General features: G+C 39.2%; 1 protein-coding gene across 1 annotated transcript in view; it reads right to left on the bottom strand.

The window, feature by feature from the left end:
• Window positions 1–22,859, bottom strand: part of si:dkey-112m2.1 (transmembrane protein 132C) — a 158,431-nt gene that overhangs the window by 108,730 nt on the left and 26,842 nt on the right. The window contains exon 2 of the mRNA XM_053339453.1: window positions 571–1,492. Within this exon, the coding sequence (XP_053195428.1) occupies window positions 571–1,492 (922 nt within the window). The remainder of the gene's footprint in view (window positions 1–570; window positions 1,493–22,859) is intronic.

Below are 22,859 nucleotides of genomic sequence, written 5' to 3'. Positions count from 1 at the left end.
TAGACTGGAGTATGGTGTGGCAACTCAAAAGCTTATCATGCACACATTTTCTAATCTTTAATGCCAGAGATTAATCCCTGATTTTGCCAACTGCAGATTATTTTGATTAAACAAGCTGTAGTATTAAATAACATTTCCGAACCAAACAGTATCTGCTCAGTAGAAAAAGTCAATACAACAATCGGACGTCATCACTGTTGCCTAAAAACTGTTTCTTGAACAAGGAGCTGTACAGAACCTGCAGAACCTTACTACAGTGCTGTATTTTAGGAACCAAGAGGCATTATTCAAGATTATTAGTTTTACCCTCATTTCCGTTTATGACTCAGAACAACAATGACTAACAATTAATTGAGAAAATGCTGATCATAACTACTGTATGTCTCAGCACAATTTCACAGAGAGGTATACTTTGACTCTTAATGTGCAGAATTGTGGAAGTGATGAGTTTTGATGATGTTATCTATCACTGCCGAATATCTGCTTGTTTGTCCAATTTGTTGTAGTTTGGAAAATTAGAGAACCTTGATAGAGCAGCAGTGTAAACTGTATGAGAGCAGGCTGACTCACCTGAGGGTGAAGATTTGCACTGAAGAAAGTGTGGACAGAGCCAGAAAAGTAGAGACCGTTTCCCTCTGCCGGATGGGTTTGGAGGGTACCATCACCACAAAGTTATTGTCCAGCTTCAGCTCTGACAAGGGCTGAAACAGCCTGACACTCCCAATGCGCTGCATAGGTGTGTGCCCTGCAAAATAGCCCATCGGCCTCTGCTGGTCCGTGCGGACAGAGCTGCCTTTTCTCAAGTCCTCTGAGCTACAGTCTCCACTGTCTGTGGTTTGAACCATGTAGTAGAGCTCCACAGGGGTGCCCTGGGCCTGCTCAGAAACCCTCTGCCTACCTGGTCTGACAGTGGGTGGGCTGAACCAGCTGGCCAGAGGCTCCAGCTCAGCAACACATAACCCCAGTTCACCTTTTAGCCTGCACGTCCCACGCACTTCTTGAGTCTCATGGAAGGCAAACATCCTGATGCAGGGCAGCTTGTGGATGGTGCTGTAATCGTCCCAGTCCCTCCCTGCTACATAGAACAACACTTGAACCTTTGGCCAACTGGGGTGAATCCTCTCACTGATAATATAAGTGTGGACATTCCAGTTGAATGTAAAGAGAGGCGATGTTGACACTGATGTTGGCACAGATGAAGTAAAGGAGGGTGTGTTGAAGGGCCCCGGCTGGGTCTGGAGCATTTCCAGAGGGACAGGCTGCTGGACAGAGAGGGGTCCATAACTAGCATTGACAATGGGCATCTGCCGAGCCTGGTGGATGAAGAAGGACTCTGTGCGAGCCTGCAGGCTGGAGTTCCTCATTAAGTCCTGGTTTGCCTCCTGTAGGAAGAAAGCTGACTCAGCATTGAGGATCCGGTAGCTGACAGGCAGATAGATGGGCATGGGGCCGTACCTCTGCAGGCCCTCTAGAATCACCTTGCTGTTCACCACTGAAACAGAAAGAGAAAATGATAATGAAGGAGATGTTATCTATCTGTTATCTTTGTTTCAACAACTGTGATAAAGACACCTGAAATAATCCAGAACACTTCTGGTCACGCATCATGGTGCTGGGTAGCTGCATGATGATGATTCATCTTCTAAATTTGATCAAAAAACCCTTAGCCAGGCATGAAATCAACGAGCAGAAAGAGGGAAAACTGCAGGAAATAACTCATGACCTGGACAGCGCACATCACATTTAACATAACATTTGCATTCATTGCCAGAACCTGAGGCAATCATATCTACAGTCAGTTCTAGCAGTGAATGTTAAATGGTTTGTTGTAGACATTTCATATGATATCGCTTTCATGAGTCGCTGCTCTTATTTAAAAGAATTTGTGAAACTCAATCCAAAACACTTGCGTCTTTCTGAGCCACTTGCTTATCAGCCTTGTCCACATTCCCCCCTGCTCTCGATCCTTTTTATTATTACAAACTAACTTTCTATGTTCTTTTCTCTCTTTCAATCTCTCCATTTTTGAACTTCTTCTGACTTCCTGCTCTCTGTCCAATCTCCTCTTATGCTTCACACCTGTCAAAGTATGTCGGTAGCAAAAGCCAGAACAGGTTCTTTAGCTGTGTCTCAATTGTATACAGTATTATTTATATACAGGTGCTTTGTAATTTGCATTCACACTGGAAAAATGACCGAATCACACACAAAAAAATCACAAGAAAAACAGATGTTTGAATGTGCTGTCATGCAATTTTCCCCTACAATGCAACACACAAAGGGAAGGTAGGAGCTACTCACAGCTCTAAAAGATTACAAATAAATTGTGGATGGTGGTGGTAAGGAAGATCTTAGGCAAAGATTAATCTATTGAGAAGTTTGGCATATTTTGTGAAACATCTCGTTTTTTTGTTGTTGTTGTTTCTATTCAGGTGTATTGGCAAACTATTAAAAAAAAGACACCCAGCCTTTCATGTCTCCCAACATCTCTCCCTCTCTTAACCCTAACCCTAACCTTTTTCTTTCTATCAGCCATCAAGCTCAAGATATTCGGACTGATGGAGTTACCCATGAGAACACATTGATTTTCTATCCTGAACCCTTCATGCTATGGGAGAGACGTGGTGTAGCACTGATTTGTGATAATCTGTGGAAGCAGAGCAATGACCAGTTTTCCAGATGGGCAGAACCAGCCCCAGACACAGGAGCAACACTTCAGAAAGTACCATCCCAGCAGTAATGCAGTGAAGGAAACAAAGGTGTAGTGAAGGGTGACTTTACCAGCTCAAAAAAAACTGTTTTACTTTGATATTCATGAAGAAAATGTGAAATATGGTCCTCAATTAAAACAATTAAATCTGACATTCATCCAGTTTTTATGGAACATCAAAACATTTAGCAATATGTATTTAAGCCTTATTTACACTGATGAAATGGCCCTTTATCTCTCTAATAATCAATACTTCTGACAAGGAGAGAAGCAAAGTGCCATTGTGCCTTGATCTGTATCATACACCAGGATATTTAATAGGTTGTACGATGGCCAGCTCCTAGTGCTGAAATTACATTTTCATTATTTACCTTTCATTTGTATGTTTTTGAGAGAGTGTTTTATCAAGACATACTGTCTATTCCTTTAACCCAGCAAAATGGGATGCCTAATGAATCGATCGGAGAGCTATAGTATTATCTGATACCTCTGCGTCTGTTAACTTTTTTTAGTCTGGGAATACTGGGCCAACACAGTCTCATTTTTGTACATTATGCTGCTCAGGACTTGGATTGAAGCTTCAATGGCAAGACATCAAAGTCAGCCACACAGCTTCAGACTATTTTATCCCCAAATAAATAAATAAATGTTGAAAATATGGCCTTTGTCTCCACGGCAGCTTTGAAAATGGTGTTGGCTGTCCAGATAAAAAACAGGCCTACAGCTGAACCTAATTACAGACCTCTAATCTTTAAAATAATATGCATTAGTAGTCAAATGTCTGACACTCAAATGAGAAACAAAGCCATGAAAATAATAAATAATAATAAGGATGAATCATAAACACAAATGAGTTTCACTGTTCTGTAATATGTTGCTATTTTATTTGTGTTGTGCACCTTCTTCAAACTACTTGGACTCCTGAGTTAAACTGCATCTTTATACACCACTGCATTCCTGATGGGGAGTAAGAATTTAAAGACCTTCACGGAGACAGTGAGTGACTGCTGGTACACAGTTTGACTGAAAGTACAATGTTTACCCTTGTTTTTCATTTTTTTTGGCTTTGTTTTGTTTTGTTTTTAAGACAAACTGTGAACAATGTCAAGAGGGGAGCAGGTGCTTAGTTGGTACTGGATCATGTTCATAGCAAACTGAGAGGATTTTCCTGTCTCTCTGTTTCTCTGGGGGATGTGACACTCTGTCCTAGATTCTACTTGCTATGACACAGATGAGACTAAATACCTCATTACAGCAGGAAAAAAATGTTGTATTTTGTAACGTCAGATTTAGCATATGTCCATCTTTTAACACCAGTAGGATGTTGTAAATACAGAGGCAAAGCCGTGTGATTTATAGCCCTGAGTTGTCCTTGGATTTCATGTCTGTATCTACTGTACTTGTAAATGATGTCTGCAGGACTGTTTCTGCAAATGAAAAAAGGGAATGATTTGTGAAGATAACTTAACCCCTGCGGTAAATCCTGGCTGTGAACCCTCATAGTGGATTTCTGGGCACTTCCAGCCCCTCAGGATACAAGCTGTGAAGTCTGATCACATATCAAACATGCAGCTGAACTGGACTGGCTTCATCGTTAGGCAGATGTTACATTCAGGATTTAATGTCTTGATGTTATATTAATGTTATGTGAGCATGGGGACCCACAAGTGCATGGGACTCCAAGTTAAAATGCATTTAAAGCATTTTCCATATAATTCCAACATGCAGCAAACAACTTCTAAAATAAACTCAAAAACATAGTATTAAATGTACTACATGTAAGAATAGCCCAGTCTTGTATGTCCACCTTGTACCTCAAGAGGTGATAGTGAGTCACTGTAGCATCCAGTCTGCTATGAGAGGATGAAGAAGCCTACTGTTGACAATGAATCTGTGCTATGGTAACATCAATATATCACAATGCTATGAATTGACTGACCTATAATCTCAGGAGTCAGGCTGCTAGCCAAGATGACCTGCCAGTCTCACCAGACCAGCAGCTCCTCCCATATCCAAAATTACAGAGCTCCTACTACCTCCCATAGCAATCTCCATCTGTGGTCACAGCTACAGGAGTCCCACACAAAAAAAATCAGAAAAAGATGCCATTGAATGCTTTGTAAATTTAAGTCAAGAAAGCAAAATTCATATTTAAGAACAAATTCAAATAGAACTTTAGCAGCATGAATATTAGGCAGGCAATCCAGAAAGTGAAAACACTTACTGGGTCCACCTAAAAATCCACTTCTACACCGACTGACCCCACCTTGTTCACTTGAGACTTGTAGTGTAGAACAATTTCTATGCCAGGTTTGACAGTCTCAACTGCTCAACTGAGTGTGACAGATTGTTTGAGAGCTTGAGCAGTCACACTCTGTCCCTTTCACAGAAGTGGATATCTACCATCAGCTCATAAGGTGTAAAGCTGGCAAGGTCCCTAGCCCAGATGGGATCACAGGAAGGCTGCTCAAGAGCTGTGCTTTGGAGCTCTCCCCTGTTCTCCATTCTAACTTTAGCGAACTGCTCCAGACTGTAACCGTAACCGTCCTGTGGAAAACATCTATCATCCATTCCATTCCCCAAGAAAACCCACCCCTGCCTGAACTCAATTATTACAACCCAGTAGTTCTCACCTCCTTATTCCAAACTGCCTCAAGAAACTGGCGCTGAGTGCTACCTTCCCAGTTGTTAGCCCACTTTTAGCCCATAATGTGTTGCCCACTTCCGCCAGTGGTGCACAGATAGTCACCTCCTCTTCAATATCACCAAGATGAAGGAGCTCATTTTTGACACCCACAATAAACTCACCAACACCTCATTGCCCCATTTCCATCAATGGCCAGCCAGCGGGGATGGTGGAGAGCTTAAAGTGCCTCAGCATCATCCTTAACAATAAACTGAGCTTTGATCACCACTTCACAGACAGCCATGAATGCAGCCAACAAAGACTCTCTGCTGCTATCCGCATACTTAGGGCTCTCTCAGTCACCCCCAATTCCTGCCCCTTCTGTACTAAAGTATTATTGAATCCATCCTCTTGTGCTGCGCCACCTGCTATTTCATCATGCCTACCCTCACTAATAGAAACAGGCCCCTGAAAATCACTACCATGTCTTCTAAAATAATTGGCCTCTGCCAGCCTTCACTGCAACTGGTGGCAGAGCACTGACCATAGCACACTAACCCTGCCACCCCTTCAACACATGCTTTATCCTCCTCCTCTCTTGTCGAAGATACAGACAACTACTCTGCAAAAAAAACATGCTTTGGGAGGAGTTATGTGCCCTCAGCTATCACTGCCTTAAACAGCCTGGGCACAGTTTAATCGACTTATGCTGTTGTGATGTCTTTGTGTATTTATACCCCATTTGGAGTGTAACTTGTTTACAGACTTTGAAAGCAAATTCTCTTCATAGGGGACATTAAAGAATGAATCTGAGTCTATCTATCATCCACCATGTGTGCATCTTGTTGGCATGACTTCAGTAACACATTAATCAAACACATTTTTTTTGTCAATATATAAACAGAGGAGTGATTGTAAGGTAAAAAATTGGGGAGACAAATAGCAACAGGGGATAGAGTGGGGAAGTGGGAGGCAGCAATGATAGTGCATTGTCTTTTCATAAGTGCTTCGAAAAAACAAGGATTACAGCACAGCAAGGGATGATGTGCATGGCCCACATGCCTCCTTCATAGTTGGATTCAGTTTAAAATTAGACTTGTTTTTTTGTAGAGACATCACGAACATGGCAGGACATCGATCTCGTCTGCTTTAGAAACTACAGAGTTAAACTGCAAACTGCGACCTGTTCAAGAGTTCACTGCTTTCCAACCCGCTGATGCAACTCTTACTGACTCTCACTTGAAAATACACAGAAGTGGTCACTGACAAGGCTGGCATCTGAATCTAGTCCATCTGAATGTCCATCCATGATTTACCCCGAACAGTTCTGTGTCATTGCAAAACAAAATCCACAATAAAGAGATTCTGCTACAAGGTAGACAAACATATGGGTCATTCCTCTGTGCCTCAGCCACACGATCTATCTATCTATCTATCTATCTATCTATCTATCTATCAATCTATCAATCTATCAATCTATCAATCTATCTATCTATCTATCTATCTATCGTAGAAAACTCTCTAGCCTTAAACCCTCTGTGACATTGACATCTGTGGTTTGGATTGATTTTGCTTGAGACATAATGTCCTTCTCAAGCTGAATTGTATTTGGTGATCTCTTAACTTTCCATATGACAATGTCACACTGTAAAACCTCAGATTAGAAAATGATCCTATACAGCGTTCTGAAGTGCATGATCAAATAATTTATTTCAGTCTTTAATATGGAGGACTGTTTGTCTAATTTGATTAATATTTTCATAATGTCTTCAATAGTTTCTAGGACTAATAAAAAGAATGATGTTGATCACAGAGAGGGACTCATTCTGCTTTAAAGAGGAAATGTCTATCTTGTTTTGTGTCTTCTTATATTGACATTTTAAAAATGCTTTTGAAAAATGAGATTTTCATAAATCTACAATGTCAAATTTGTGATCTTTTTGTGGCATTTTCTTTTGTTAAACATTTGCTTTTGTGGGAGCTTGCTCTGTAGAGAAACTGCTTAGGGGGCCTTGAAGTCACCATCAATACACCTACTGTTGGTCAGTTTGAGAGGGATTTCTTTTTTTTTCGACAACTGAACAATGTAATGAAAAGAGTACTTTTTTGGGCTTGTGAAGGGCTGGATATAAATGTCAGCTGCTGTTCCGATTGAGAAAATGCCATTGGCAAAGTCAAGAAGTTTAAAAACCTTATCAAAGACGGTTTCTGATAAAGTCTTGTGTGCACACAAAGAGGACAGGAGGCTCAACATCTCCAAAACCACTGAGCAGCATGACAATTGGCTAACTATTCTTATTCCAGTATTAACTTGAGAGTGATTTCAACTAATTTATTCAAAAATTCGAGGTAAGCTCTCCACTCATTCTGTGCAGTATAATACCATAATCTACACAAAACAAACACCTTATTTTAAGAACCAAGAATAAAGTCCAAAACACATATTTTCATTATCCTGAGGCTCAACCACTCACAATCTTAAATCCAGTGCAGGCTACTAAAAATAAAACCACCTTCAGTGGTTTGCTATATAATCCTCCGGTTAGTGAAATGTCCTGGGTGATATCTCAACACAAACATAACACATAGGAACACTAATCGCACTAAGCACCCATCACACGCACCCTGACACTGCAGGAGAAAAGGGGGCAGAGCAAAGAGTACAATCCCAGCTGGAGGTTAATCGGATCACATAAAAGCAAAGCACACCTCATCGTTCATCACTAGGCAACACATTTATGCAGCAATCGATAGGTGGAATCATATTTTCCCTTTTCAGAGAAATGAGGGAAAATGAAGTATTGTGACCTGACCAAGATGGATAGGGCAGGCTTTACTCCTTACAGATATCAGCAGTAAGTCTTGGCCTTGCGTTTCTTCAAAACTTGAGTTGTTTTCGCCACCTGACAATTCTCATGGCTTTCTTAGTTCTAAAATGGCCTTTGGGTCATTTCTGTCGATAAAATTCCTCAAGACTGAACATAGGCAATTTACAGCATGCTTGTCATCACTCTTTCTCCCCAGCACCTGCCTCTCATCTAACCACACAACTCACGCACACATATAATCACATCAATACCGACACATGCAGTATTCCTTTGGGACTTTTGGAGGGTGAAAGACATTCCTTACTTTCACATGTAGGCAGACGCAATCTTAGCAATGGAGCCACTAGCAGCAAATGTAACAGCAAAGACGAATTTATCTCAAAGGAATAATTATTCATTTGCATATTAAAAATAGATACTTTGACATGTTCTTGTTATAATCGAGAGAAGAACTGAGATTGTGGGTTCAGAAGGAGTAGTAGACAAAAAGAAAAAGTATGCCTTTGTGATAAATCTCTCTTTGTGTGAAATATGTTAATATATTTGAAATAATGAACATTTGCTGCCTGTGCTGTCCTTCAGTAACCAATTACATGAAATAAATTAAGTAGCCTAAAAAGACAATTTAATTTTTTTTTGCAAAATGTTATAATTTTCCTTCTTTGAACATCTTTTTTGCCATTAGTGGGTCAAAAGTAGGTATTTCATTCATTATTTAGTTTTTTTGCAAGTCATGGACCCCAAAATGCATTTCCCATTTTGCTCTTTGCTACAAAAGTAAAGAACAAATCGGGAAGTTCTACATTATCATCAAGGACAAAGCAAAAAATAGCTCGAATTTCCTCCTACTCTCTGCTGGATTGAAATGCAGAAAGTAATTACATATGACATGGTTTAAAAAATGCTGAAAATTAGTTGTTTGTAAACTGTCATTTCTTGCACAGCCAATGTGTTGCACCACAAACTGCCTCATTTAGATCCAAAAGGTAGCCGCTGCTGCATGACATTTAAAATCCATTCTCCGCCTCTGCTCGCTCAGAATTAACATATTTCAGTGTTACAGGGATCTTAAAGAAACACTGGAGGAAATAAAAAAAAAAAACTTTCCATATGGGCATTTGTTATGCCCAACTGGGGAAAACTTGCCGGAGCTACCAAACATTTCTTTGTCTGCATTACGAACATTTTTCCGACTCATTCTGCAAGGCATCATGTCTCCCTGGTGGGGGTACTGAGCAACAGCAATGAACAGCACTTTGCTAGTAGTGCAGCGAGGAAAAAAAAAATCGAGCTTTTCTGCCTTGAAGACGCATTTGGGACATGAATGGGCTTTTTATGACACTTCAATTCTGTCCATTGCCTGAGGGCCCAGTCTTGTACATTGTACAGTGTCAGGAAAGGAGGGGGTGAATGGTAGAGTGGGGAGTCACTAAGGAGCCAGTGGTTGTTTAGATGAGATGAACTATTAGATGAGCTCTTGGAGGAACAGGGCCAAATGTGCTGAGCAGAGCCATGCGACAGTTAGCCTTCCTACGAGGGCACTCACAGGGTAATCGAAGGCTTCGAATTTAACTATGTGGGCTCTTCTGTTGTCATTTAAGACCACAGATCGCCTTGGAGATCTTATGAATGTGACCAACTCTATCTCTCTCTCTGTCTCTCTCTCTCTCTGTCTCTCTCTCTCTCTCTGTCTCTCTCTCTCTCTCTCTCTCTCTCAGTGAAGTAACCACACTTTGAAAGGGAGTCAAAAAAAATAGTGACAGTGACTGATGATGAGACGGTGTGCTTAGACGGAGGGAGACCTGTGTCATAAATAACAATGACTCTCAGCACATGGTAATCATATCCAAGTCAATCCATTTCAGGTATACTGTATAATATACACTGGGGATGTTTTTTTTTCTGTGCAAATATATGAAATCAGATGCAGTTAAGTGGGTAAGAATAATGCAGTGAGTTGGCAAAAAGGAGCAGGGTGAATAATGTCCTGGCATTTCCAGCAAGGTACATTGTAAGAAAGTCAATGGACCTTGGACATCAGGCACTGCAGCTGCTCCAGGAACTCAAATAATGCTAACCACAATATTAATTATGTTCAGAAGAGGGAATGGGAAGGAATTCAATATAATCACTTACTGTCTAAATGTACATATGGAGGACTAATGGTACAATTTTGTTCACAATTTGTACAAGAGCTTTGTTTTTAAAGAATCTATCTTTTTTATTTGAAAAAACTATTAAATCAAGTCAATTAAATTAACATGAATTAATGTGATTTTGTTTTTCATTTGCAGCACAGTACATTATAACTTTTTTTAAAGCATGAATTATCTGGTTAAAAATAATGAGAACATTCAGGATATTGGATATGATCAGACAATGGCTAAGGTCCAGATTTATTTGTCCTATAGATAATCTATAATTTCATCTTCCTCTGGTATTTTTTTCTTCCGCTGTCCTCATCACACAGGCAGAAGGACAACTCTGTTGGGCTCTCTGTAATAACAGGTTGTAGAAATCTGAGTCAGAAAGGCTGCCGAGGTAAGTAAATGTGTTTTCAGTTAGAGACATACTCTTGTGTTAAAATTTTGTTGGGTAAGAATACTAAATGTGATGAGTTGCAGCATAATGCCAAAAACACAGAATCTCATGCTCTACATGGAAACACAAGAGAAGAGTAATGAAAAACACTCACATTTCACATGACAGTTATATGAAAAGTAGCATAAGATTTTTGCTGTAATTGCACAAAGCTCCTGCAGAAGCCGTTTTTTTTGTGTGTGTTACAGCTCAAGGATCTGTATCTGGTTTCTGGTTGGCGAGAAGATTTAAACATGAGTTGGTGGGGTTGATAGAGGTTGTGTGCTACGGTATAATGAGTGCTCTACGTGTGACAGCATATGTATGGTGGTTTATGTGGTTGGGAGTGGAACATCCAATCATTGGAATACACAATACAGACATGCAACACAAAGAGTCCAGAGGATGCAGATTCTACATGAGATTATACCACGTGTAATTATTTGTGTATGCATATGTGCATGCTGGTCATAACATGTGTGTATGTGCTGTGAATGTGCTGTGAATGTATGTGAATATGGAATATTTTTGACTTTTTTTTGCTTATGTGTGTCTGGGTGCACATTCATACATGAGAGTGTGACTCCCTAAGCATGAACATGCTTCAGACTCCCTCCTGACAAATGTCATGCAGCCTCAGGCAAACTCCATCAATGGAAGCTTATGTTTTGAGTCATCATGCACCCTGCTGGTCAAACTATAGTTGATTAAAAGTTTAGCCTCTAAAGCTTCATCTGTAATATCTGTAAGTATGGCCCAAATGTGTTTTTTCAAGTGCTGAAGAATGTCTGCAGTGAGACGCCTCTGGCACAAATACAGTGGACTGTGTTGATAGGTGGCACTGGAGGAGGGATGCACGCCTCTGACAGCAGCGAGGTGGTAAACAGCATGGAAGAGAGGAGCCATGGTCTCTCATGGCCCTGAGGAAGTCCACTCCACGCTCCAGCAGGAGCGAAGGGAGGGAATAGACAGTCATTTCGCTGCTGCTCAGAAACTCTGAAATGAGATGAACTCCGAGGTCTCTCCCTGCAGCAAGCAACGCTCACGGCATGCATTTCTTTATCCATATCCTCCCCCAAAAGTGCCACAGAGAATTTTGAGTCTTTGAGTGAGCTTAGTGGTTAGGGGAATAAGCGGGAAATGGAAATAAAGATGCCAAGAGAAAGGCTGTCTATCATTTTTGCTCAATGCTCAGACCTAGTTTTATTTGTCACCCTCATCCTTCTCTTGCCAGATTTTGTGACTAACAGAATCTGTGAAAGGTTTAGTCAGATAATTACCTCGCGATCGCCTTGGGTTTTTGCTGAGAAAAAGCTTTTCGGAGAGTTTTTTTCATTATTTATAGCCAGTCATAAAATAAGATGCCACGCATCATAAAATGTCTTTACATCACCATGGTACTCTTTAAAAAGCTGTCTCTCTTTGGTACATCACTCATATCTGAAATATGATGATACAGAGGACTAAGGTTATCTGAATAAATCTAGAATAAATCTAAGTAAGAGATTGACAATCTGTTATTTTATCTTCCTCTAGAAGGTCCAACTCTGAGAGCATGATCTTTTTTTTCTTGTCTTTTTCCCCGTTTCACATGAGCAAAAAGACAACCTTGCGGGCACCCCATAATAACAGGTTGTGGAATTCACAGGAGAGAAGAGGCTGTTGAAGTAGCAAAATCTTAAGATTGAGGCATTCTTGAGTTGAGTTTAAATTTCCTATAACAAGCATAAGATGTCTGATGGTATAGTGAGGCTGAGAAAAATGAATCATAGAAAAAGAATAAGGACATACAAACTTGAAGCACAGTTGAGCTGCAGTGAAGAGAGAGTGGGGAGAGGATCAGTGGCTGGAGGAGGATGAGTCAATGAATAAACGTGTGAGGGAGTTATGTTCTAAATCTATGCATCTCAAAAAAGGTACTCTTGTGGTTGATTTTGAAAAAAAAAACTCCTTCAAATCAGACCTGAACCGAAGATACGACTGAAGTAGTTTAAATCCCTCCCTAATACTAGCAACACTGAGACTATAACTCCACCTAAACCTCTATCTTAAGACTCTTTGCTGAATGAAAAAAGCCTTCAAGACTCACTTCTTCCAAGACACTTGACAGCCTACTGTCAAGTGAAATTCCTCAATAAGTCTTATCACGATGCATTACATCAGCGGAATAACCTTTAACACCATTCAATCAGGGTTTCTCAAAGACCAGTCTCTAATGAAAGTGAGTGGGCACACAGCACACAATTGTACGTGTATCCCAAGGACAGCCTGAGGTTCCCTGCAAACCAATATGAGAACAAGGCATTGGTTAATTATTTTAAAGCCTAATTGATCCAATTGTCTCATTGCTTTTAAAACATTTTGTAAGTGAGCTTTGATTGCTGCCTGCTTGGATGCTTGATGAGGTACTATGAAGGAAGGTCACATGATCATAAATCACAGCTGCAGGATATTAAAGCACTAGACTGCAGTAGGGCTCATATATTCACAACAGCTTTGAAAGCCAAACTCAAGTATATTTTAATACCTATACCATGAGATGCTAATAACATAGCAACCTTTATAAGGTTGTTTCTTATAGTTTTTTTTCTTTGTCCATTGTATGCAGAGTTAACAAGTATTGATTGAAGAGTTGTGTTTTTCTCTAATGGAGCTGATTTTATTTTATGCATGTGGTGTGTGTGTGTGTGTGTGTGTGTGTGTGTGTGTGTGTAGATTCAGAATTGTAACAACAGAAGACAACATTGGTGCAAGAACAAAAAAACAGTAACTTTAAAAATACCGTTGACTCATGGAAAATAAGGGAAGAAAATGGCTGTTGTTTGCTGCTTTAGCTTATCTCTTAGTATATAGTGTTTATAGTATTTGATCTTTACAACCATGGGATCAGAGTGAAGTATCTTTAAAATTGCTTTGAGAAGAAGTAGGTCATTACCCACTAAGGTGACCAGAACAAAGCACTATAACTAGGTAAGTGACAGCAAAAATATCCCTGTGGTTTACAACAATGACCAAAATTGAGCTATAATAATGGGTCTTATCTAGGTAATAATCAAGCTATCATTTTGACAAAATTTTGCAATGACATTTACTTTAGTAAGAGTCAGCCTCCGAAATGGAACATTAATTTGACAGAGTTTACACAAGGAAGACATCAGTAGGAGGTTATAACTTCAGGGACTTCTTCTGGCACAATACGGTTTTGAACTACAATGCAACGATGCACTATGACATCATACCGTACAGTATATGACACCAAGTCCTATCCTGTAAAGGTCAGCATGGCCATCATGGCTGAAAGCTGATTCCAATATGAAAGTGCTTCAAGGACAGATTTCCGCTTATCATAAAAGTCTCCAGCTCCATTCAAGAGATGCCAACTTTCTTTTTGGCCCTCTAAGTTGGCAAATAATGGCTCCACCTTTTTGGCACACACTTAAATTTCTCAACAACTTCTGGCAGCATTGCCATGAAACTTTTATAAAAACATTTATGGTCCCCAGAGGATGAATCCTACAGATGTTGTTGCTCTCCTGACTTTTAATCTAGAACCACCAGCAAGTCATTTTTTTCAAACATTCAATGAATTATCTTAACATTTACTAAATGGATTGGCACTAAAAAGTATTTGAACATACATTCCTGGTTGCCAGGTGATGTGGCATAATGATGATCCCTCAAATTTTCCTAAAAGGGAAAACAATGCTCATGGCATTGCTGTGTCTAAAAGTCTATGGGCCTGATTTACTAAAGGTTTGTGTGCGTAAAAATGTGTGCAAACTTGACATCACCCGCAAAAAATGTGCAAGCTGATCTACTAACGCAGCACAATGAGGTTTGCGTCTTGCAACTGTGCAAGATAGTACGCGCTGTCCATTTAGTACGTTATTCATAATGAATATGTAATATGTTTCAACCCCAGTGTGCAAAATACAGGGTGGAGAAAATGCAAATATGTTATTTAGCACACACACAATGCGCATGCTAAAAAACATACCAAACCTGAAGGTATTATTTCTGATGCTAACTGCATCTATAAATAATACCTTTGACGGTATTATTTATAGTTTATTTGTTTTCCATTGTGGTTTCAACAGTTAATTTCACTTCTTGTGGTGTGTTTTGGAGGATTCATAATAATAATAATAATAATAATAATAATAATAATAATAATACTAAATATAAAAGTTATATGACATAAAATGTTGTGTGCTTGATTGATGATCTGGGCTTGTAATATTCAAAGTGCTGTAAAGAGTTTGCATGTCTTCCTTGTCTTTTTACATTTATTTTGAGCTCTGCTGCGATACATTTGCTTCATTGTAAGCTTTCAACATCAGCATCTACTGCTCTCCACTATAGGAGGAGTCTGACATATAGCCACATATAGCCATGCCATGTAGTACACATATAGCCACAATGACATTTTGTCCTGGTTGAGCATCTGTCAAAAGCATGTACAGACTATCTCTGTGTTTCCCCTCGGGTTTGTTCTCATGCTGCTGATCGTTCAGATGCCATCTAGTTAGCAAATTGAGGATCATTTACCCTTTTCTGAGTTATCAATATTAACTTTAACCTGTAATCAGTAGGTTCATCCAGATAAGAACACTAGTGGTATGAAAATGAGTAAAACACAGTAAAGTAAGAAAAGCATCACACAGCTATTTTGGCTTGTTCACTAAGAATACTAAGGAGTGCACTTATATTTCCTGTCCTGATTTTCTCTATTAGCATGTGCATGAGCACATTTGTTCTTACATGCATTGGTATTCACATCACATGTCTGTGTGTCCAGAAAGTAGAGCAGGCTCTTGGAGAAAAGCACTCTGTTGATGAGTACAGATCAATATCTAAGCCGCCTATTATCATCTCTAGCGAAACTGGGAACCCAGAATGTTTCTCCATTCAAAGTTATTGACCTTTCTTAAATACCAGCACAAGAGAACTCGCCTGTTTATGTTAGTTTGCATTGATCTGACACAGGGTGCGTGGCCATGGACAAATTCACTGTATCCACACAGGCCCTGTTAAAACAGAAACTCTCCCCAACTTTGATCACGGCTTCTAGGCTTCTGTAATAAATACCAAAGCAGGTGGCCAGCCTAACAAGACAAAAGGTCCACTGAGGGATGAAAAAACACAAAGCAAGTACTATTTTATCATCAGTAACTGCAGCTGATTTACCAGCAATGTCTTTACTTTAAGCACACATTTAATGGTTAGTTGTGCATTAAAGGGACAGTTTGTATTTTCTGAAGTGGTGTTGTATGAGGTACTTTTTCATAGTCAGCACATAACCTACAGTATAGTTGGGTTGAAACGTTCCCAGTTTGGAGAAGCAGGCAAGAGTACCAGCACAGAAGTTAAACACTGTATGGATGTGGGTGGGGCTGCCACACTCCAAATGAAAAGGGGCTGTATGACGACAAGGTAAAGTGGTGAAAATATTCTAAATATAGCGTTCACTTAAACTGATTTTTATTTTATTTTAGGTGGGCCATCCACATCACTTTAGTGCTTAACTTCCATGCCAGTACTCTTATCTGTTTTTCCAAATTGGGAGTGTGCTGACACAAATCTACTGCAGGTAGAACCTCAACAACCCCACTTCAAAAAATACAAAGTATCCCTTAACAACCCAGCTGAGCGGTTCATGAGCATTATATTGGGCATCATGCCTTGCAACTCTTAGCAGCTTGGCATAGCTCCCCTGGCCACTAGCAAGCTCTTGTTTTTATATTCTCGCTTCAGCAGCAAGAGCCATCAAAGATAAAAGCACAATTGCTCTTTGTCACACAGAGACAACAGTCATGAAATTTTAACAGCTAGAAGTACTGGCAGTGGAGACAAAGTAGTCCCTGAGCAGAACTCAAATTCAGTGACACAGATTCAAACAAAAGTAATGGAAATGATTCGGCTTGTTACAGTTTATGAGAAATTAATATATTTGAATGACTGCTGTACATTGTACAGTAGCCTATATGACACCTTCAGGAAATGTTAGAGTCCTCTGACCACGAGGGACCCCAGAAAATGTTAATGTGATTATATACTGAATTTATTCAAAATATCAAAAGAACAACAACAACAAAACAAGTTAGAATTGGTAAATGTTTCGTTTATAAAATACCAGAAAATAGTGTTTTAAAAATGTCCATCACAATTTTTCAGATTTAAAATCTTCAAATTGTTTGCTTGAACAAAAAAAGACCTCAAAGATGTTAAAATGAGATAAATTAGTGCATTTTATTCTTTTCTTTTTTGATAAATGACTTCAAGTAAATCTAATAGATCATTTACTTTCAATTTACAGCAAATGAATTTGTCATCAAAAAGATGAAAATCAGAGCGAGAGGGAAAAACTACACAACAAAGAAACAATACAAGATCTTTTTAACCAATTTTACACAACTGGCAGCGGCTTCAAGTCATGCATACCTTTCCGAATCACCCATCTGTCACAGCATACCAAAGTCTGTCAATGGCTACATAGCTCTGGCCTGAAATCTCCACAAGGACGCTGTTCATAGACGGGCAATCTCTCCAGGGCTCTCATTCTCAACTCAGCATCACTGTGAACTCATTCCTGAGCCACACAGGATGTTCACGCTCCTCATTCAGCCAGAGATGAGATGGCTTCAAAGGTCACACTGTTTTCTGTATGAGGGGTCTGGTGTGCTCAGGAATGGCGATTGTGCATGTGCAAGCATGCAAGCCTGGATATGTTTATGTGTAAATAGACACAGTAGAGTGAAAATGTGTAGTGTGTATGTCAGCATTTGTGTGAATGTGGGCATGAATTCGCCACAACATAACATGGACCTGCTTTATAGGATTTGTATATGTGTGTATATGTGTGTCTGTCTGTGTGTGTGTGTGTGTGTGTATATGTGTATGTGTGTGCGTGTGTGTGTTCCAGATCTGTGCTCAGCCCCCTGTAGAGATCAGTGGGCCAAGCAGAGGGGAGCCTGTTCCTACCAGTACACACTGCTGCTGAGCTGACAGCACACACTGTTCAGTTGCTTGGATATGAAAAGGAATATTGGGCCGCTCAAGGGGGGTCTTACAATTCTGCACACACACATACACATGGGGTCCCAGTCACTACAGAGTCTCTCCTGATCTTACAGGTCACTGTTTGTGAAAGTAAATGAACTGTTGACACAGTCTTCAAGTAGCAATACAAAGATATCATAACCAAATCATCACCAAAAAATTACCCAATTGCCACCTCTCTTTTATTATTCACTTTCTCTTTCTGTCTTTCTCAAGCTCAACTTCAAATTCTCTCTCTACCTCTTCCATGCATCATTTATTATCTCCTGTTCAGGAACTTTACAGCTAGTACCTTTGTCTGTAACTATTGTGGAAAACAATAGAGTGCATGCTAAGCTAAGAGATATCCTTGTGTTGGCAGTTTTTTTAGTGCACTGTTGATTTGATTGATTGATTGTTAGAAATTATTTAAAGTCAACTCCGTCTCTGAAATATGTTTTTCTTTTGTTCCTACAGTTGGGTGTTTGAACTCCACTGTTCAGAATGTATGTCCAGGGTTTGATACTAAAAGTCTGTTTTTACATTCATCTGCTGAAAGTGGAATGTTTCTCTGAGCTCAATGAATTGATTTTAAGGGGTGGGCTTATGAGCAGGATTTCTAGTTTGGAAGCCAATCACGGTCCAGTATGCAATTTACACAAGTGTGCTGAACTACAGTGAAGTAGGAGACGTCTTGTGTCCTGCTGTTAAACTTCTGAAATGAAAATGATTTAGAGCAGATTATTTGTCTATGTCCTAATGCATGTCTGGCGGTTACCTTTAAATGTCTGTTTTCTGTTTTTGCTTTTTTGGCCACTTTATTAAAGATACAACATGTTGGCTCTTGGATCTTCATCAGGTAAAACTGAGGAACAAAGATACAGCCTACACCTCTTCAGATGAGACCAGTCAAGGACCATAAACTGTTAGTCCTGCAGTCTGTATATATTTAGCCTATTAGAAGGAATCTGCCACTATCACAGATGGACATTCCATAATCTATTATGCAACAACTATATCAGTTTATATACAAACACCGAAAAGTGTAATTAAAGTTAAAAATCAGTTTACTCCAAATGATCTCTCCCATAATGACAATCATAATGATATCAGGCTAATGGTAAATCTCAGGACAACATAGGCTGCCCCATAAATATACCTATGAAAAGGTCAATCGTGTAATAGAAGCAAAAGAAAAAAGGAAAACATATGAATATAGAACAATCCATTGGATCTTGAAATACATTAACACAGTGTGCCTACATGTGCAATAAAATAAAATGAATCGCTAGTGGGTAAATGTAGAAATCTAGTTACAATAAAACAGGAATCCATCTGGGCTGATCCCATTCAAAAGTAATATTCATAGAATCACATTAAGTAGCAACTCATCATGAAGACTGATGGGGAACAATGCCTCTTTTATCAAGATCCCAAAAGCTCCATGTCTCTTCAGTATCAGGTTTTGGTCACCACCTTTAAGTGGCACCTATACCATCAAATCATAAGGAAGGGATGTCATGCTTTGCATCATTAAAGTGCAAAGGAACAGATAATCATAGTCATTTCTGCACGTTGCACTCTTGTGTTCACGAGTCGTCCCTTCAGTTTCTAGTGGTTTTATCAACAGATGATAAACCAAAGTGCAGGTGATCACACTATTGATAGGAAACTGTTATGGTAATTCCCATTGGGGAGAGGGCTCAGAAGTGTCTAAATGGTTTGTGTCATGTCTATAATTATGTGTAAAATTTGCATGCACCAAATAATCTCTCACGTTGTGGCCACGTTAAAAAACAAAGAGTGGGGAATCTTAAAATACAGTAGATAGTTCAGTGGCCCTTTAAAAACTGACTTAATAATGTGTGAGTTGAGTGAGTAGTCATGCATGTGGAAGAGAATGTCTTCTTATTTTTATTACTGATCCTTAAAAGTTCAGTGCAAGGTTTTTTGAGAGCTATGTTGTATGCTTGATCCACCAAGGCACAGGATATCCTTGTTGAACAAACCTTTTTCATTTCAATAGTTTCCAAGAAATATTCACTAGACTGATAAATCTTTCTTAGTCTATAGAATTTGGCTTTAGAGAGATAGGCTGTAGGTTGGGAACTGGTAGCCAATAAAATTTTTATGTGTCTCCTTTCTTTGTGGATAGCACACCAGTGCTTCTTATAACCCACAAGTGCACCTATTCTTTACAAATAGTCCACATTGAAATCAAATGGCAATCAAAACTTTTCAACAGTGTAAGAAAATCCTCCAATTCAACAATTAAAAACCACACAAAAAATGTAATAATATGATTTCAATATTTTACCAAGTGGCTATTCTTTTTAAAGAAACCCATGCATATATTTGCATAATCCAGGGTACAAATCAAACCCATGCTTGTGGCAGATGTCTGAAGATAGAGTTTATTATCAAAGAAAAGTAGTTATATTTCATTTTTAAAAACTATGATGAACTCATGTTGGTGTTTAGGTTAGCCACATCTACAGTTAAAAAAATGGCACCATCTGGAACATCATTACGATTAGAGAGCTTATTCAAAAAAGTGTAGATTTAGAATCTTTTACATAAGACGGTAAGTTCTCTGCAGAAGGTTTTATGTAAAAATCTATCAATTCTGACAAGGGAGACACCAAAGAGTCAGTCTGAAATACTGTAGGATGACCTGGGGGATTCACTAATGACTTATGCATCTTAGGTTGTAGAGTACAGGTGGAATGGGATGTTGGCTATATAAAACATCAAATTCAGTTGGTGTTGTAGCTCCAACCCTTATGTTTAGCATCTTCCAAGTAGAAAACACATTTATTTTAATGTTTCTTACAACATTTCTCATTAGATTGTTGAGAATACGTCCAAGGAGACATGAGGAGGCTGAGTAGTAGTTTTCATTATGTCATGTTCTACTATACAACAAAACGTATTAATAGAAGGAATATACACATTGGGGCAAAATCCCAAGGGGGAAGGAAGAGTTCTAATTGCAGCCTCGTTGTTATTGGAAAAGAAGTGTTTCAGCTTTATCTGTCCAAAACAAATAAGTCTAGTTTTAAACCAAAAGCATTGATGCCTCTTTTCAGGGCAAATGATAGGACCTTAGACAAAAGGTTAATTTGCTCATTAGTTAGCTTTGTAGATGAAATATTGACAACCATGTCCCTGGACAGTCTGTGTGCCTGAAGGAACTTAAAGTTTACAGTTAGGCTTTGGACACTTTATTTTCACAACTACCAGATCCTGAAATGGTAGTGATGAGAGCAGTGACAGTGACCCAAAAACAGTAAAAGTGCATGCCACAATATGAAAACGACTATCCAAAAAATGCTATATCTTAGATATGAGAATATTTATAATAGCGGCTTTAAGGTTTAAGGTTTAGTTAGGTTTATGCATGAAAAGTAGCAATGTAGTTGGTTTTGGTCTTTAGAAAAATAGAGAATATCACCAGCCATATGGTTTCAGCACCAGTGCGACTGTCTCTTTCAAGTTAAGTAACTGCTGTACAAAACTTATAATAATTGAGTCCACATTCTTGTGTAATTTAGGGTCCTGACATCTGAATGTCATAGCTTTTATAATGTGGAATCAAGGTGTTTGCTGACATTAAGTAGAGATTGAAGAGAGCTTTCACTATTCAGCATCAAGAGCAAAGACTTAATGAAGATAGCACAGGAGATTAGATTAAGACCATCTGAGTCTTTAGTGTGATTGATTATGGCAGTACGCAGCGGCTAAAAGCAAATGACAGCTTGTGAGTCATGCAAACATTCTCACCCCCTTTCAGGTGCCTCGCTGAATTGAAAGAGCTAATATTCAAAAGAGTTTTGACGTATGAATAATACATGGCCAGTCTGAATATGGGGTTTTGTTTTAAAATATATTCAATTTCGCAGACAGATTCAGATAAATATGCCTCCTGTATGGCATATACAGTTGGCCATGGTCTTGAGCAGCATTACTCTTTTAAATAAATGTTTAAATCTTTCCACTTTCAGCCAACATTTAATTAAATCCATTTTCATTCATTTCATAAAGTGCAATATTTTTTATTCACCTGAAAATAAAGTTCATTTGGGGGCCTCATGCAGATAAATACAGGCACTTTTCATCATAGCTTTTCTTATTTTATCTGTTTTCCCCTACCTATGAATTTGATTTATTTATCTTTTTTAACCTTGGCCCCTGCATCTGTCTATCTTCCTCTTCTTCTCCTTCTTCTCTGGCTTCCTTCTCTACCTCAGCCTGCAGCTAAACCCTGGAGAAGCAGGAACTTGACTCCCTCAGGTCCCTGTCAGCACCACATCACAGACACTCTGCAGTGACACCACTCCACAATACAGCCTGACACCCTGTCAGTCACACACACATACACACACATACACACACAAACAACAACAAAAAATGCATGTGGACTCAGTCATATACATACATGCACTGTATGTGTAGTGGAACTGCATCTGTATAGAGTGCATGAACCTGCACTTAAACAGAAACACCACAGGCGTTATCATAAACACACTCTGAATACTCACGACCACAAAGAGAGACAGACAAAGACAGACACACACTCATGCGTACATAAACACTTTGAAAGACTGGAGCCTTCCCCAAACACAGGCAACACTGACTTTGTATGGCAAGCTGAGAGGAAGTCTGCAGCGGCTGTCACAGCTGCTGCGCTCTGCTCACTTCACCCAATCTACAACAGTCAATATTTACAGCCCGCCAGAGGAGATGCTCCCCGCCGCCAAAACCAACCATTTTACTGCACCTGCTGCTTGGCTAATTAGACATTTGTCTTTCATTTAGCCAAGCTTAAAATGTGGGAAAGGCATCAAAGGCATGCATGAAGCATCCTTCATTTTTCGGTTTCAGTCAGAGTTTATGCCAAAAAAAGAATAAAACTGTCGTTTGTTGTTTTTTTTGGGTTTTTTTTACCATTTCTGAAGATGTGAAGAAAAGTTGGTGCAAGGGTTCTCCTCCTGTTCCTCTTCTTATGAGATGAGTTAAATGCCAAACAACAACTATTTTAATGCTAGAAGCAAGCTTTAATTAAACTAATGATCCT

Source organism: Scomber japonicus, chromosome 19 (assembly GCF_027409825.1).
Source record: "Scomber japonicus isolate fScoJap1 chromosome 19, fScoJap1.pri, whole genome shotgun sequence".
Taxonomy (NCBI): domain Eukaryota; kingdom Metazoa; phylum Chordata; class Actinopteri; order Scombriformes; family Scombridae; genus Scomber; species Scomber japonicus.
Note: the sequence above shows the minus strand (reverse complement) of the source record. Positions and strands in the feature narration are given on the sequence as shown.